Source organism: Buteo buteo, chromosome 11 (genome assembly GCF_964188355.1).
Source record: "Buteo buteo chromosome 11, bButBut1.hap1.1, whole genome shotgun sequence".
Lineage (NCBI taxonomy): Eukaryota > Metazoa > Chordata > Aves > Accipitriformes > Accipitridae > Buteo > Buteo buteo.
In genome coordinates this window covers 12,142,760-12,161,109 of record NC_134181.1, presented here as the reverse complement: position 1 = coordinate 12,161,109, position 18,350 = coordinate 12,142,760, and the positions used below count along the sequence as shown (strand labels likewise).

The 18,350-nt window shown below is 41.3% G+C and overlaps 1 protein-coding gene and 1 long non-coding RNA gene across 4 annotated transcripts in view; one reads left to right on the top strand and one right to left on the bottom strand.

Moving 5' to 3' along the window:
- Positions 1-14,018, bottom strand: part of RHPN2 (rhophilin Rho GTPase binding protein 2) — a 30,721-nt gene extending 16,703 nt beyond the window's left edge. Inside the window, exons 1-4 of one of the 3 annotated variants that reach the window (XM_075040081.1) lie at positions 13,825-13,920; positions 12,543-12,764; positions 6,209-6,364; positions 3,046-3,161 (exon numbers count right to left, since the gene is read on the bottom strand). In XM_075040081.1, coding sequence (XP_074896182.1) covers positions 3,046-3,074 — 29 coding nt within the window. In that variant the 5' untranslated portion in view covers positions 3,075-3,161; positions 6,209-6,364; positions 12,543-12,764; positions 13,825-13,920. Of the gene's footprint in view, positions 1-3,045; positions 3,162-6,208; positions 6,365-12,542; positions 12,765-13,824 lie in introns of all 3 variants that reach the window. The other 2 variants (XM_075040083.1, XM_075040080.1) reach the window with 2 other exon arrangements.
- A 689-nt stretch (positions 14,019-14,707) lies between these two features.
- Positions 14,708-18,350, top strand: LOC142036671 (uncharacterized). Its single transcript, XR_012652189.1, has 3 exons — positions 14,708-14,876; positions 16,756-16,852; positions 17,200-18,350. It is a non-coding gene; the product is annotated as an uncharacterized LOC142036671 (long non-coding RNA).

Below are 18,350 nucleotides of genomic sequence, written 5' to 3'. Positions count from 1 at the left end.
TCAAGCTTATTTTCAGATTCATTAATCAACAAAACTAAAGCATCTTAAAAAGAATCACCATCCTATTTTTCGATTATGTGATCTTTTCCTAGAAGAAGATATGAGGGTAGAGGTAGGGGGAGTCAGGAGATTTTTTTCAAAAGAGACTTCCCCACTTCACAAATTGAATCATAATCTGTTGAGAGTTCTGATCTTAAGAATAAAAGAAAACAACTTTCCCATAAAACTGTTACTACAAAATGTTTTACAACCAAATATACAGATAGAAAGACTTTTTTTAGTACAATACACTTTTCTGTATATATTTATTTTTAATACAATTTTTTCTATAATTTTATTTTGTTAGATGCAAATAGGATTTTTTTGTTTGCTTGTTTCCTTTGCCATTTATATATTTATGTGACAACATTTTGAACTGCTAACACAGTGGATGTTAGTATTTAGCTACCCAGAGCATTTCTCTGTGATTTTTTATTTGTGTATTTCAGGATATTATATCACTATTTCTAACCTAATTGTCCATACAGTATTACTGTTTTCAAGACACTTAAACTGTTATCTATAATCACAGGTATGAGTTTAAGATAAAAGGCCTTGATCCATATCCAGGTTTAAGATATTGAACCCCTACATTAGAGAGTCCAAATCATTAGACAATGACAAACTTATTTTAAGTTTGCAGCATCTTGCATTTACCTTTAAGATAAAATTCACCTTCATAAATATTTATGAACAACCCCCTCATACATCTAGGCTCCACTTGGAATAATCCTCCAGTTTTATGGAGCACCTTGGTGAAGAACTAGTTATTCCAAGGCTTAAACTCTAAGCTTGTACTTCATATTATATATATACGCATTATATGTGAATCTTCTATGCTGTACTTTATTGAATACCTGAGATTGCTTAAATTAACCAATGTTAACATCTGCTGCCTGCATAAGCCAAACTGGACACAAATATAGGGTAGAGTGGATCTTCCTTGATAAAGGCAGCACTACATAGATAACTGGGCAAACTTTGATGCTAGCAGCAATTTAATTGCCATGTTACTAAGGCTCCATGTTTGGTCTAGCTTACAATCCTCCTTAAGGCTCCATGTTTGGTCTAGCTTACCATCCTCCACAGAAGGGATTCTAATATCTTTTTCAGAAACCCCAATGTTCTATCCAGGTGAACTTCTATAATACAGCTATATTGCTCTCAACATCCATGCAATTTAGAGTTAATTTGATTATCTTTTCATGTTTTTGCACTGTAGACATACTCTGTAAATGACAAACAACAAAAGACAGCAACAGGGGCAATGTGATATCCTTGAGATCCACATAACTCTACTCTGAATTCAGTTTTAACTCAGAACTTCCAGAACAAAAGACAACAAGGAGAGGGTGACTTTCAGAAGTTGTAAAAACAAAAGTCTTTGCACTATATGGATCATTTATTTCAAGCCTAGCGTTTACTTTCAGCCAAAAGTAAAGAAACACGCATTTCCAGTTTTTTCCTCCAGTCCTACTGCAGGAGGCTCCTTGTGGACAGCAATTGGTTTGCTTCTTTTAGAACTTGATGAAATGCAAACAGAATCTGAAAACATAAAGCTTGTTTATTTATGTTTTTCCTTAGGAGACCGTAAATACATCTAGTCATCTGAACTGTCTACTGGTCAGGTTACTTTTAAAATTACTTCTTTCAAAGAACTAGCAAGTTTTAATAGACTAACAGATATAAATTCATTCTAGATTTTTAATAACTTAGAAAGAAGTCTGATCGTCTACTCTTCAAATAGGCTTAGTTCCCACTCTTGTCGGTAGCAACTTCAGTATTTCAGCAGCTAATATTGGTATCAGGAGTCAATCTTCAGGACATCTTTAGGTTGAATGTTAGAGTAGCCAGTGTTCACATTAGATATTACTCATCTCTTTAGCCTTTCCAAAACACTCCTGAGTTGGCATGCAGAAACATCTATTGAATGAACAGTGTTCAGTTTCAAAAGCAGATATAAGAATTTTGTTATGTGTACAGAAGGTAGCAAAAGACCCCAAGACTTACTCCTTAAGTCAATTACCAGAAAACAAAGCAAAATTAAGTCAGTCACAGAGGCTAAAACTACCAACTCTCTTGCCAAGAGTGGAGGTAAAGGCAGGTGACAGGCAAAGAGCAACCCATCAATTAATGGCAAGTGTAAAAAACATTAATTTATCCAAGCATTTTCACTTCTCCAAGGGAAGTATATTGACCAGGTTTTTGTTCTTAGAGATCCATTATTGCTCCAGTTGCAGAGAAACAGATACTGTAGCAGACTATTGCAGATGAGTATTGGGGAAATTCTCAGTTCTTCTGTGTAACAGAGGGATGGATTGTTGGAAAGCTACAGGACTGTTTGCTAAGCAGTTAATCACAGGATATAATAGCCTCAAGACATGGTCAACATAAAGCTATTCCTATGGGGACAGCCACATAAGAAACTGTGTCTTAAAAAAAAAAATTTCATTGACAAAATATAATAGATAAAGGGCAAAGTCTCTTCCAGTTACTTCAAACCGTGGGAGAATTTGGTGGCAACTGTAATCCAGCTCAAATTAGATGTGCGGTACCCTGCTACTCCTGTATCACTACTACATGGAATAAATAAGGCAACTGATGGTCCTTTCCTCTGTGGAGCACAGATCTAAAGGACCAGCATAGCAACAATATCTTTACGGTGTAAAAAGGACTCATTACAATATTCAGCAAGGTTCACTTCTCATTATTACTAGCAATAAAGCTGATCAAACAGAGCAACGTAAACTAGTCTAACATTCAGCTCGTTTGCTACAGCATAGCAGCTTTGAAAGTGCACTTTATAGCAGGTAATGACTCTATAGAGCTACAGCATTAAAAAAACTTCAGGGAGATTCACAAAGCATCCAGCAGTAATTTATGCAGCATGTTAGGGGAGCAGTTAGGCAGACTGGGAAAAAGCAACAGCTAAAAGACTTTTTAATTTATTTTTTTTTTTAATAATTTGTTGCCTAGGCAAGAGAACTAGGAATTCATGACACATACCTTAGAAGATTTTCAGCACCAGCTCTCATTCTTACTGCTCTTAAGATCTGTTGGTTTAGGACAGCTCTTTGATTTTGCAGTTTGCTTCGACCAGTCTCAGCAAGAGGATTACATCCCTAGAATTAAGGAAAAAAGTTTTTTTGTTGCTGTTGGAAGAGACTGAAAAGGGAGTAACACTGAATTTGAATGAACTTTAATGGCATGAGTTCTGTATGAATACAAATTAACTACATTGACATCAATGATGAATGACTGACAGTGTTTCTTTTCTCAAACCTGGCTATTAAAAGAGAGACACCATGACCAAAGTATCTGACATTAAAATCCAGGTAGAAAATATTTGTTTTAAAGCTTACGTACATATGTGAGCCAGTCTGCTCTCCCCTAAAAATCTTTTAAAGCTGTTTTCCAATTATAACCAAATTTGACAGAGTGTTATTAAGTTTCTACAGGTTCCATAAAAACAGTATCCGGCAAGGCAGTAACTCCTATCAAAGCTTCTGCTTAACCTTTGCAAAATATCTCCAGTTCCACATTGGGATATATGCAGCCTTGAAATACAATTCTGTCAAAAACAGGCTTTGGTGGCACCACTGCTCACGGTTTTAAGAACCCTTCTAAGGATCTCTGCTCTTGTTCCTTCTAGCACTGAGACCTTCAGTACAATTCCTACCCCTCCTTCCCTACGTTCCTCTCTTTACATCTCAAGCTTATTTTTGGCACAATACTGCTTATCTGTACGGCTCATCTTCACACCCAGGAAATACTCTTGGATCTTTAAGTCTACCCTGCCCTAACCCAACAGCACCTTTGCGTACTGCACCAAAAAGGTAAAACATGAATAAGCATTTTCATCTGTGTATGTTCACAGTGCCAGATGCAATGATTTATCAGTCCATCAGTTTTTCTTTTTACCTGTTGGCCAAGAAAAGATTATATATTGATAGCTCAGTATCAAGTAAGACAGGAAATGGAATATGAGATGGGATAAGACTGGATATGGAATAATAGAGCTTGACAGGGTAAGATGATGATTATACCTTCAGATACTCATCAAATTAAGCCCTTAAAAAGTAAAGCATGAAATCCAGAACTCACAAGAATGCTCCTGTGTACATGTATACCTTACACAAGCACAAGACTCAAACTACTGCAACCTGTGCTTGAGCAGGACTGAGCCATTGTATTGTGGTGAGCACTTACAAGCAAAAACTGTTATGGATGAATAGGACTGCATGTTTGTCTTTAATGGAAACACAATCTTATCACCTTTTTTAAAAAGGTTAGAAGTTTCACTTCCACTTTTTTATTCTTTGCCCCGCCCCCGCCTTTTTTTGAAGTATCAAATGTCTTTGAATATTAATACTCATTTATAGCCAACCAGCACATCCCTGCAGCCTTAACTACTGATTCTGAAGCAAGTAAGACCACTCTGTTTTAAGGCTTACAGTTAAATAAAGCATGTCCTTTTGAATGGCCTTGCTGGGTATCATTACAAAGCTTATCAGGGTCCTAGTGGATCATGCCTTACACAAGAAGGGGGCTCAGATCTGTCTGATGCAAGTCTTCCCTCAAGTACTCCAACCACTAAATTATGCACAATTTTGTACCTCTCCCTCTTCCTTTTGATTAGAAAAATTTGGTTTTGATATAATAGCATTTAAAAGTCTCTCAACAAACTCTAATTATAAGTGGTCAAGCAATGAAGTACCAGCACAACAAAAGCAAGTATTTAAATAGAACATGAGGTTCTAATCATCTACTTGAAGTTCAGTTCTTATTTAGGTTCACAAGTGAAAGCAAATTGACTTGACAATGGAGAAACAAGCCAATCAATCCAGATTACACTAATTCAACTGAGAAAGCACTTAGCCCAATATTGTTAATTTTAAATCTCTAGTTTGAAAAGTTTGTAACAAATAGGTGAAATGACAGGAAGCTTGTGCAAACATCTTCAGAAGCACTGTCTGCCAGATAACTTGAAAAAACACGCCACATTAAATTATTCTTATTGCAGAAATGTTTCTGCATTGAAATACCAATTACAGCAAAAGCCCAAAACTTGGGTGTGCAGTATACACTCTCTTCATTGAGAAAGCACTGGCAGCAAGCACAATACACAGAAGATGAACTTCTTACTGGAAAGGACATGGACATGTAGCAAACTCATTCATTCATTCATCTCAGATTAACAGCCCTTTAACTACTAAATACTTTATGCTCCTTTACACGTTTATATGCAGAGACATAAGCAAGGCACACCTAAAGGTACAACATGGTCTTCTACCCACAAGTTGCTTTCTGCTCTTAGCCTGCTTCTTTTTCTGGGCTGCCACTGTTTTTCCAACTTTGTTTTTTCTTCACTTTGTGTTGTATAATCTTTCTCTACTACTGGTATTCAAAGTCTTCTCTCCTTCCATTCTATCCATGCCATTTTTCATTTGAACCTTGCCAAACTATTTCCTCTTGCTTTCTCCATTCAGTTTGAATACTTGATTCTCATCTTGGACCTGTCGTCTCTATATCCCTGTATAGGTCTGTGATGCTTTCTTCCAACTTCTTTCTTGTCCACTTAGTCCAAGCATCCTTCCTAAACACATCCTTGCCTTTGCCCTTATCTTCATTTTCTCTGTAAAGCTGCAGCTTCTTTCCAGAACTCCCTGTCCTTCCTGTGTGCCAAACAAGTTTCGTGACATCATTCAAATACTTCTTTACAGCTCTACTTCTGAGAAATTTTTCAGGAAGATCAACTGCCTGATTCCCAAGCCCATTAAACTCAGTAGATGTGGTGTGTTTATTTCAGTGGACCTTTGATCAAGCTCCAGCCCAGAAATCAAACAAGCTCCCATTGAACGATGACTGCAAAACTGCAATGATCTTAAACTCTGTGCAAAAAGAAAAAGTGGCAGAGATGTTTCCCTGTATTTCAGGACCAGCCACTAATCTCTGTATGAAGCTTTAATGCAAAAACAGGCCTGGGGCCTAAGAGGACAAGGCACGGACAGACTGAGGCATCCGTATCGCCCCCAGTGTGCCTGGAAGTGCTGTCTTCTTGATGAAAGGCTTCTTGTAGATAGAGGAGTCTGTTTTCAGGATAGGCTCACCTGCTGCAAGCATATACCTCCCATTTACTTGTCAAGGCCTACAAAGAATTGTATTTTACCTTTTGGAAAACATTGCTTTTTACATCTCCTGTACAAGGGGTAGGGACACTCAGCTAGTTTGTGTTCATTTGCAGGCTTGAACTCTTTATGTAATCAGGCTGCCAGAAGACTTATGGGTAGAAGTCTGCATAGAGGACAGTGAAAATAACCAGCATCTGCAAAAAAACATAGGAAATAAAGAATCTGCGGAAGATTCCCCCTTATGCAAAGCATAAGTTCTGCATACTAAAAAATTATTTTGCAGTCAGGTCCAAGAAAGTGTTTAATTTTGTTTTCTTCCATGTAGAAGATCACTCTCCCAGACAGCATTTGTACTTGGTTCACATTTGGACAATCCCAAGAATGTTAATGTTCAGTTCATTACAATATCTGGCAGCCAAACTTCCCAGCGGTTTCCACACCTACTGTTTCATTTCTTGTCAACAAGATGCTAGAGGCTTCATTTAATTACTGTTTATTTCTTTGCTGAGCCAAGACAACTTGGGAGAGTGAACTGGATTTTACCCTGGCTTATACACTATCAGTAAAATTATTAAATAGCAACAAAAGAATGGTTATTCCTAGGAAGCTGCAAAAATGACCAAGAACGGAGTATGATTTAAGCTTTCATTGCATGCATTTGTGGGGGGGGAAGACAAGTAAATCGAGTAACTTTGCTGTGGAGAAAATTCAAATAATAAACTCAGCTATCCGTTTTAGAGCCTTTTTTCCCCCTCAGAGCATAGCTGCACTTCATAAAGCAGTGTTTAAAGTGCTTAAATATTATTATCTTTAGCTCCTGAACCAATAAAAGCTTTTTAAAACCTGAAGTTCAGTTAGCTAGTTACTTTATTTCTTCTTGCTTGGTTGAATAGCATTGTTGAACTGTAGAATCGGGAAGCTGATATGTTTTTAATGTATCATTGTCAGAGGCAAGACCTATACAAGAGTTACAGATTCTTGCCATGTGTTATTTATGTACCTAGTCAGGTAACATCTTGAAAGAAACAGACACTGATATTAGACAAATAAACATGCACCTCCTGATGAAGGCTGGCCTGCGCAGGGCCTGCATGTTTGATCACAATCCTTTAACTAATTGATGGGGTGAGCTGACAGATTCCAATGGGATTGCTGCTCATCTCTTGTTAGAACTAATGCCTGAGCTTAGGTGGCAGGACATCCCACTGGGGTTTATTTTTAAGTTTATAAACATTATCCCACACACACTTATTTGGCAAACACTTTTATTATGAATGCCTGTGGGATCTCAGTGTGACACTGTCTATGTCAGACCAGGCACAGCCAGCTCAACAGCAGGAGCTCAAGCAGAGCGAGGAAGCAGCTGACTTACAGTTCAGGACTCGCGTGGGATTTTGGGGAGATTTTATTCTACCAGAGGCAGCAGCTAGGCAAGCCTGCAGTCAGATACTCCGGGTTAGCTATGGATAGACAGCATCTTGCCTTTGTATAAGACACCAGTGCTTACCTCCCATCAGAAGGAGCCTTAAAATCCCCCAGTCTAAGGGTTATAGACAGTATCTCTGTGATTTTCCAAGTTTAGGCTCTAGGCCTTGAGAAATTACCTACTACAGAGGGAAGATAGCTGTCAAAAGTATGGGTCCCAAATAAAGAAGCAGTTGTATTTAATTTGAATGCCAGGAAGTTCTTTCTTCAAGACAGAAGTATTTTTTAGTATCAGAAATCCATTTGAGATGGACACAAAAATCATGACTGTTTGCCAAACAATGAGTAATTGCAGTAAGCATTTCAAATTAACATAAATATGATTTATGAAGTAGTGGTTTGAACTTTTAAGATGAGCCACAGACTGAAGGTGACACAGAGTTGAAACTAGGTGTGCCTTCTTGCTTAAAATAAAACATTCCTTTCCAGCCAGTACAACCTGTGCTGCTTGTCAAGCCCAGTATTGTACACAAATGGCCATATCCTCCAGATATTTAAACGTGTATGCAATTTAACTTACGCACATAACTTCTTTGGCTGTAACAGCAATTGTAGTAAACAGCATGATTCACATCAATACGTCTAGAACTGATCCTAAGTCCTGCTAAATTATTATGTTTATTTCCTTACCTTCTTCCACTACTATAATTAAAGTTTCTCTTTGCATGTTCCCACTAGTTCAGTTTGAAATTTTAGCTATATACTGCAAGTCTTTCAATAGTAGAAGTTTTATACAAGTTAAAAAAAAAAAAGGCAGGAAGATCTGGTCTTCCAGAGCCTAGTCTACTTGTGCCATGAACAAGTATTTTACAGTTCTAAGTTCCTGGCCCCAAAGATTAATATAAAGTTTTAGAACTAATTATTGTATTAAATTCCAAATACGTATTTTCTATACAATATTCCATCTTGTCACACCACTTACTAAGCAAAATGAAAATTAGTAATTCATCAGAAATGTCTGTCTCTTGACTAACCAAGTTGCAGATGATTCTTAGTTTCACATGAAGGCCTACTTTCAGTTTTAGGTTTTATGAATTTGTATATAATGAGTGGATATGGCATGACAGGGAGTATGAATCATCACAACATTGTTTCGGTCCCACCAGGCAAGTGGAAAGAGAACAAATAGGCAAATAAATATTCCTGTGTCAATGCTAATGTTGACAGTTGCCTGGCTACTAATGACTAAAAAGAGACACATGAGCTAAATGCCAGTGGAGGCACAAGTGTAGCAGGTTGGTACACTGAGACATTGGAGGGGGAAGCCCTGCAGAAGAAACCCCAAAAGCTAAGGAGGGGAAGGAGAGAGAGTAATTAGGAAAGTGCTGATTCATGAGCTGGTTACCATACCTATCATCATTTTCAGCCTGGTGCTTCATTTATAGAACTGCTTGTTTTCTGTTTTTAGCCTTTCCCCCTGACAGGAAGGACTAATATATACTGTCTTTCTTTTTGAATCATCAGCTTTGTCTATATGATAAGTATCTAGCCTCACAGATGGAACCAAAGCTTTAAGAAAGGGAAAAGAAAATATGCATCTTCATTAAACTGATCAGAATCTAAAGATTCATCAAGCTAGCTGTCCTACTGCTCTGCCTCTACATAGCACAAAGGACTGCTATCCAAAACAACCAAATTGAAGACCGGATGCTTAGTGTTGTACCAGCAGATGCTTGGAGAGCTACAGAAAGGGTAACCTTGGAAAATGAACTATGGCTTTTTCTAATCATTTATTGCAACTTCCTCACTGATTAGGGAATTTGCAAAGTTACAGTCTGCATAAGGTGTTACAAAGCAGCAAACCAAGATGGGAAAGATATAGTAGAAAGAACTTGCTAGGTATCTCTTCCTTGCTCTGCTCCTACCCCCCCCCCCAAAAAAAAAAAACAACAAAAAACAAACCACACCAAAAAACACAAACAGGGCAGGCATAGCCCTACTAATAGATCACCACGCAAGTGTTGGATCCTGTCACTGGATGAGTACTACTTTATAAATATCCTGAGTTCTGTATATTGACATGTTTTGGGGATATTTACTTTGTGAAAACTTGCTGGTTAAGTGGGGTGGGGCGCTGTAATGAAAAAAAAGAAAAGAAAAAAAAAGAAGGGGAGAACAGCTTGAAAAACAGAGCTGTTTCTCCCACAAGAATTCAAAAGTAACTAAAAAAAAAACAGGAAGAGGTCTGAGAGGCCAAGTGATCCACAGAACCATGGCAGGCTTGAAGAATCACTCTCCCAGAGGTGGGAGAAGCATCTTTTATAAGCAAAGCAGCACACAAGGACAGACCTGCTTTAATTACTATTTGGTCTGTTGAAAAGTCCTTCCTGTCTAAATTCCTTCCTCTACTTCTAAAACAAATTGTTCTTTGCTCTTATCATTATTTTTGTCATTATTTTCTGCTGACCACAGACTTTCATAAGGAACAAAGACTGGAGACAGAATCTGGATGGACATGCAGGACATGCATGGCTGATTCACAGGTTGCTGCCAGTAATAGCGAAAGAATGTGGAACTCTGCACAAAGGAGGTCAAGGCAGGAGGCTGACAGTCCAAGAGCACTCTCACCACCCAGGAGTACAGGTACAGTTTGCCCTGGCAATGTTCTATGGAATACACTGAACTAAGCTATCCACAAGTGATGTGATTTGAGATAAAACAGTAGTAAAAACAGTTTCCTAGTGCATTATCTTCCCAGAAAGTAAAAAGTTCTAGACAGAAGCTCCATCTTTTTTTTGATGGAAAGTAAGGTGCTTCTTCCACTTTGCCATATCCTCTTCAGGACACCAGCAAGGATTTTTTTTGTTGTTGTTTGGTTTGGTTTTAAAACCAAAATCCTTCTCACAAGTTTGGCTGCAGCTAATAAAATGGTTAAAGAGAGTTGTTTTGGAGGCAAGGTATAAGGGGAAGGGAATAGGGGTAACACTGACAGAGTTGTATATACCCTGTGTGGCTGCACAGGTAATCTCCTTAAAACTAGATATTTAGGAAAAAAAAAAAGCAGCCAAGCCAGCTCAAAGCATCTTCTAGTTTTAAGGAAAATTTAATTTTGCCTATATAAATATGACAGGCCTTTGCCATGGGGAAAAAGGAGATAATGGACAGAGATGGGGTAAAGGAAAGAGGACAAGGTTCCTACAGAACAGCTCTGACATCACTGGAAAGGAATGGAGAGAGGGAGTCTGAGGAAAGGTGCAAGTGGACTGCAGTAGCTGCCACCCATCACATCTCAGACTCACCTGGCAGTGTCACAGCAAGCCTAACTTTCTAGTGTGGTAACAGAAGTCAAAGCAGGAAACAGGATTGTGCATGTGTCTCTACATTCCTGGTCACAGTCCTTTACACAGAGCCAGTCATAGTTTTACAGGGCCTCCTCCCCACAGGAAAAAAAAAGTGCTAAACAAGAGTTAAGTTGTTTTACATACTGCAACTTGGGGGTACTGAGGGTTGTTTTATGTTATGCTGTATTTAAGACTTCAAAAAGCGTAATACACAAAAGGACACTATACAAACTTTGAGCATACTTCCCACAGTAATCTATTCATCAAAAGAAAATATCAAAAGCCTAAAACAAATGGATATTTTATGTATTGCTCAATTTTTCTCAACTATAAAATTTCATCGTGCACAATATTCTTGCAAAGTATGGAAGGCAACCTCATTGTGTAAATAGGGCTTGGAAGCCCTTTTGTGAGCAGGACTGATACAAAGCAAGTGTTTTCACCTTGCTCCACAGCTTACAGAATAAAAAGGTCAATTAAGTAAATATCTTTTGATCTAAGAACACAAGAACTAGCCTTGGAAACTGATGTGATTCTGCACCAACACTACTGGTAAACCAACTCTCAAATCCTTTTAGGAAAACAAAAAAGTATTGTGATTTAAAAAGGGCCAGGAAAGCGATACAAAGGAACTTCGGGGCGGGGGTGTGGAGGGGAGAAGACCCATGGACACACATGAACAGCTCAATCACTAGTTTCAGTTACATGAAATCACCTAGCATACCATTCCAATGGACACGTAAAGCCTGAAGATACTATGTTCAAAATATCTCCTTGGGTTCACAGCTTCTATCTGTTCAAGATTCCAGGAGTGGGATTGTTCTGGTTGGCATTTTTTTCCTCCCTCCTTCTCTTAGAACTATTGAGTCAGAATGAAAGCTCTGATCTTTGAGACCATTCAACTAATGTATAACAAGGAATACCAGTTTCCTGCTTACATCTAACTTTTAGGGACAAAAGGCTTTGAGCATCTAGCCTGATCTGAAGTTTACAACTTTTTAATAAAGACACTCAGGAGCTGGATGAACCTTTCAAAGATCTGATTGAACAGAGGGGAAGAATGTTCCACTACAACACTGGCTCACCCAGATTTAATATCAGATTCATATCCATTTTCTATTGTTTTAAGACTTAAGTAATTCAAAAGTGGGAAAGATGCTCATGATAGGTAGAAAATTCATCTTACAGTATTTTCATTATGAGAGAAACTTCATTCTTGTCCAGGATATGGGGTTTACACTCATCTAATGCTGTTTCAGTTAATTTAACCCTAACGTACAATTTAATTGAAAATAAACTCAGTCCTTTAGCAAGTCTGAGTGCACGAGATATATTCTTCTTATGACTTATGAAGCACAGCTTGGCTATTAAACTTCAGTTAGTCGTCGTCAGTAAAAACACACAGGTTGAAGAGTTGATTTATCTAACTTAACGAACTTGACAAATTCATGAAAAGTCAACTTTTTTACTAACGTGCCTCAAGGCAGTCCACAAGCAATCCCTACTATAGAAAACAAAGCTGTAAAAACTCTAAATAATTACAACTTTTGGAAATAAATTACATGATTTCCTGCTACAGACTACTAAGAAAGAAGTGATTACTCACCAAATATTGTAGTAGGATTACTCAAATGAAGAAACCAGACAAGATTTGGTCAAAGTTTTGTTTCAGTCTGTCTAGTTATTTTATATGGCCGTACTGATTCCTTGGGCACAGGCAAATCTTGGCTCTTTCCAGCTGCAGTTCCTCTGCTAAAGGGCAATATTGTTGCTTAAGCTCCTGCAGGCTTATGAATTTGGTGACTACCAGGGGCAAAAACCGGACAGCCTGTAAAGAGGACACAGTGCAAAGCGTATGTGCCTTCCCACCGTGTAACCCAGGTAGCAGCTGAAGTGCATCGTAGCAATATTTTTGTGCAGAGGTGAGCAGCAACAACCTGATGTATGAGGCGCTTTTTTTTTCCCTCCATAGAATAAACTATTTATGGTCTCTGATCCAGAATCTACACCAAAACCCCCGTATACCTACACTTTTATTTGAAGCCCATCAACAAAAGTTACAGGCACGGAGAACTTAAAAACAGCGAGAGAATGCTGAATCAATGCTTCCCGAAAACGGCACTTACTGCCCTTTACCTCCGGTGAAGTTCACAGAAGCCCACAGGGCTGCATTACAGGCGATACTTAACTATAATTACTGTTGTGTAGAAAGAACTCAGGTGCAGGTTATGGCATAAGCCGCCCACTCAGTCTGAAAAGTAATTAGTGTCGATGTTCATTAAAAACTTCCTAACGAGTCTGTTAACTTCATTGCCTTACTCCAGTAAACTTTCTTACAGGTACACAAGGCAATTTACTAGAGAGCGAGCGAGGAGACGCTGAGAGGAGCGAACAGGGAAGAGCGCAGGGGAAAAGAAAAAAAAAAAGGCGGCAAAAAGAAGCCCGTCAAGTGGCATTTCGCTCGTTTTGTACGGGTATGAGTGCTCCTGTCCTTCAAAGTGAAGCCCAGCTCGGAAGCAGCGGAGGGTCGGTAGCTCCGGCGGCGGCCGCCGCCCGGGACCCCGCGGAGCGCCCCGCCCGCGCCGCCGCCAGCTCAGCGCGTACTCCCCAGCCGGGGCCCGGCTCCGGGCGCTCCCCTGCCCCTGGCCCTGGCCAGGCAGAGGTGCTCAGCCGGAGCCGAGGTCCCCACCTCGCCTCCTTCCCTCCCTCGCCCTCCCGAGGCAGCTCCCCGGCTGCCGAGGGACGGAGCTCACGACGCTCCGCCAGGAGAAAGCGACCCGCCAGCGGCGGACAGTTCGGACCGCCGAACCCCAAGTGCCCGCGGCGCGGGGCTGCCCCGGGGCACACAGCCCACGGGGCACACAGCCCACCGCCCCTGAGCCTCCCACCTTCCGAAAGTAGCCGTCCTCCGCCGGCTCCGCCGCCTGGCAGCCGCGGGGCGGCAGGGCGTCCGTCATCTCCGGGCGAGCCAGCCGTCCCTCCGCCGCTGCGAGCCGAGCGCTGCTTCGGGGAGCCGCGACCCTGCGGGAAATGTCGGCGCTGCCCCAGGGCGCCGCCCGGCTCCACCTCCGGTGGTGGCGGGGAGGAGCTGCCCCGCCCCACAGCGCTGCCCCTCCGCCGCCCCGGCGGGGTGCTTGCGGCGACAGCCGAGCCGCTCCCCGCCGGGTGAGGTACCCTCTCGTCCGGAGAACAGGGCCGTGGCTGTGACCGACTGGAAGCGGAGCCCGGCGCCCCGCTGCGCGGCGGCGGTTCAGCCCACCCCTCCCCGGCCCTCCGGCCGTGCTCCGCGCTCCGCTCAAGCCTGCCGGAGTCCGGCTGGCCGCCCCGACGGGACCGCTCGCCTCTTGCCGCTTCCCCACGGCCTCCCGCTGCCGCTGCGCCTAGCGACGGCACCCAGGGGTGGCCGCCCGGGGCGCCCCCCTCCGCCCCGGCACCGTGCGGCCGCCGCCGGCTTTCCCTGGGGCCCGCCTCGGGGAGATAAGGTTTCCCGCGGGTGGCTGCCCCTCGGCGCGGGCTCCTTCCTCCGAGAGGGCTGCTCCCCAAACCCGGGGGTCCCCCTCGCAGCGGGGGGGGATTACCGGGGCGGAGCCCAGGGCCCGCACGGCCACATGGCGCCCCAGCGGTGGGCTTTGGGGTGCGTGTGGGCCTGCCGGCATGGCTCGCAAGCCTGGCCTCTGCCGCGGCCCGCCGGCCTTATCTGGGGGAGGGCAGGAGCCCGGGAGAGATCCCAGAGCCCGGGGAGCTGGAGGGGCTCCAGCCCTGGCCCCTGATAAGGGCAACAGTATCTCGGTGAAAGGCAGGGCTGGCCCCGGCTCCGGGAAGCTGTTGTGGGATCAACCTCGGCATTGCGAAAATCTGCAGTGTTCGCACTGAAAACCTCCTGTCTTTGGAATATTCCGTTGTGTAACTGGTTTCGCGAATGTCGTTACTGGACGCTCGTGTAAGGAAACTGCTGATACCGGTTCCGACTACTAGCCAGGCCTAACCTACAGCGTTATGCGGGCATTTAAAGATGTGATACAGCAAAATACTTGAAACGATATTGCCAAACTTGTCTTCTCCCCCTCCCTTCTTTTCTCTTTTTTCATCTTTCTTAGAAGTATGGTGCAGTTGTGCCAGGAAAAAATCTGAAAAGGCAACGTTTCTTTATTAAAGGAAAAATATCTTAGGAATTACATCCTTAACTGAAACTTCCTTTGAAAACACCGGTGTCCCAGAGAGTTATGCAGAGCAGTCTGGTTAAGCTGTGTCTGCTGCCTGTTTTTAAGGAAGAAGACTAGAGCCAGCAACTCAGAAATTGGGATCCAAAGATCTGCTGCTGTCTCTCGAAGTCAGCTGAATTTTGTTCTTCCCAATTTTGTTCACTTTCACCCCAGTACTTCTTCCTTTTTTTCAATAAATCTAAAGATACTGGATTAATGTATCAAATTATGTGCTAAATAAAAATAGGTAAAAGTGGGAAAGTAGTTTAACTTGCTCCAGTCTCTATTTAGAGGGTGTAAAAAATGTTTTAAATTATTTTTTATGCTATTAGAAAATGTACTTACCTGCCAAATTAAAAAGGATTTTAAATTTAAATCTTGCAAATCAGTGTAAAACTCCAATGCAATACATATAAATGAGTTTAAGTTAATATAAACGAGAGATAAATGAGTAATTTGCCAGCGTAGGCCATGCTGATACAATCTGGCAATTAAAACAGTATTAATGTGACCATCTTAGGAGTTTGCACTGCTTTACTGGATTTATTGAAAACTGATCTTATTGAAAGGCTACAGCTATTACTCCAAATAAAATCCTAAGAGTTTGTAGCCAGGCCAAAGGGTCAGACAGTTAACAACACGACAAGTGACTGTTAATCATGGTTATGTGTCAAACAGAAATTTGCAGAAGTTTCTGCACAGTGTAATACCAAAGATAACTTCTAACATATCTTGGTGACAAAATGCAGCCTTTCTTTGTTGCTGGTGGAGTCTTTGAATAAAATGAAATCAGCAGTGCTACACCCAGCAAATTTCTACAGCAAATTCAGGAGAGCCCAAGATGGCTCTTAAAAGCTTCTTGCCCTGTCTTTAGTGTCCCTGGGTATGTCGCCCAACACTCTCACAACTTCCAGATTAGACCATGCCTTCCCCTCACTTGGATAAAGGGTACTTCATCATGACTGCATTAGGACTGATATCATATTTCTTAAGTAAGTCACTGTAAGTTTTGTCTGCATACGGTGAATATGCTTTTTTGCAAAATGCACACGTTGATTATATGGTGTCAGTAGCTAGGGCTGAGCAGTGTAATGGCTGGGTAGGAGTGCTCCCTGACCCTGGAATGTAAATTGCAGCTTAGAACATTCCAAAACCTGATTTACCCTCAAAAAAACATGTCCCTGCTCTTCTCGCCAGTTGGTTAAACATCTTGTCTCCAGTAGCTTTTTGGTTGCTATTACAATTCCTAGATAGAGGTGGGCTCCTACCGCAGACTTTCTCAGTTTCTCACGATTATATTAATCAGAAGGTTTGGTTTCCTGCATTGTAAAGATTGAGTAATAACAGGCTAGAAATCTGGAACACATGCACTCAGAAAAAGGGGCATACAGATGCAGATGTTTGGTTGATATTAATATTAGAAGAGAGTAAATTCGGTGATCTGTTGCGCTGGATGTGGCACTATCTCTGAGAAAGCATCAAATGCTTAAGACTTTACATCCAAAGATAGGTATGTTGTGCCTAAAGTACTGAAATTGAAGCAATGAATGTTATCTCTGCATCAAATCTCTTTGTTTTACAGAACTCGATGCTATCTGGCTTTGTGTATCTTCACAGATAAACCAGCCAGGTGATCCAAACAGTAACCACACTGAAAACAGGCACAGAATGGCAGAGCTTGAGTTGTCCCAGATTTTGCCCCACAATAGTAAAGGTAAGAGGGACCAGAATTTGGATAGCCTTACCACAGACACACAATAGTATATATGATATATATGTACATGTACACATTATGTGCCATATTTCTGTTATGTTTGTATCACTCCACTTGCTCAGTCAATCCTGTTCTTCTCCCCCTCCCCCATATAGGTGAATATATGAAATTCCATCTTTAGTCTTCTCTTTGGCCACCAGGAAATGGTCTCAGTTTGGGAAATTAATTTCCTGCTGGAATGTGTGCTGATGCACTGTTACATACTGAAGATATGAATCTGCTTTGACTTAGTAAGGACAGGTGCCATTCTCTGGAAAGAGAATGTTCCTTTTTTGTGATTTTTACAGACCTTGCAGCTACAGGATGGTAACAGGTGCCTCAAAGACAGCTTTTGTCCCAGAGACACATGGAGGCCCATCATGATACTGTATGAAGGGAGAAGTATGCACCAACTCCTGCTGTTTCTCAAGGAAGATTCTTGAATTCTGAACCTGACACATGGTTACATATTTCTTTTCCTGTTGTTGGTGGCTTTGAATATTAAACTTCTGTTTTGAGAGGACAGACAAAAAGATTTTGTTAGTAACCCTGACAGCCTATAGCTTTACTGTCGATGAATTCAGCTGCAGCAAGTTAGTCAAGTTAGTATCATCCTTTATTTCTGAAGATTGCAGTTCTTAACGAGCAAATGTCTGGCTACTGTAGGGGAATTTTAGGTGAGGAGAGAGGAAAAAGGATCATAGGCTCTTCCCCCTCCCCCAACTCTTTCCACACAAGTATTTGGGGAAAAAAAGATAGAGAATGGCAAAAACAGGGCATGGGGGAACAGTAGCAATAGTTATGTGAATCTGCTTGTAGACTGTTAAAAGTTTACAAGGTGTAGGATATTTTCAAGTTAGAAAATGTTGAGAGTAAAGAATGGGAAGGTGTTCTCATAAACAAAAGAAGTTCTGCATTTTATGACAGATGAATTGAAAAGTGACCAGACAGGAACTGCAAGTAAAAAGTGCCAGTAGAAGGTTTCCTTACCAATAAATTTACTGAGGGATAGCAAAATGGTATAAAAATGATACACAAACTGAGTATAAGGGCCTTGGATGGCCATGGTATGATTGGCTATAGGTACAGCATTTCACTGCTGCTTCTTCAAATTAACAGTGTGGGGCACGTGTTAACTGCAACTTTATCTTCGCTGTAAATAAAATCCCATTTCCTGTTGAATAGCTAATGTGCTTTGCCTGTTCTACTGTGAGATCATATTGGAAATAAGACATTGCAGTTTCAGTGGGGATTAAGAACGTAAGGCCAAACATGGGCAAAATCATCACCACTTTTCCCAGATAATGCCTTGCCTTTAGCTGAGATCCATAGATAAAAATTTGTGTACTTAAGGACAATATTCGTTATCTCTTTTTTTTGCTCTTCATTGTTTTAAAAAATGAAAATTAGCACTTTGTAGAAGCTAAAACAATGCCTCAGGGTCTGTACTTCACATGTC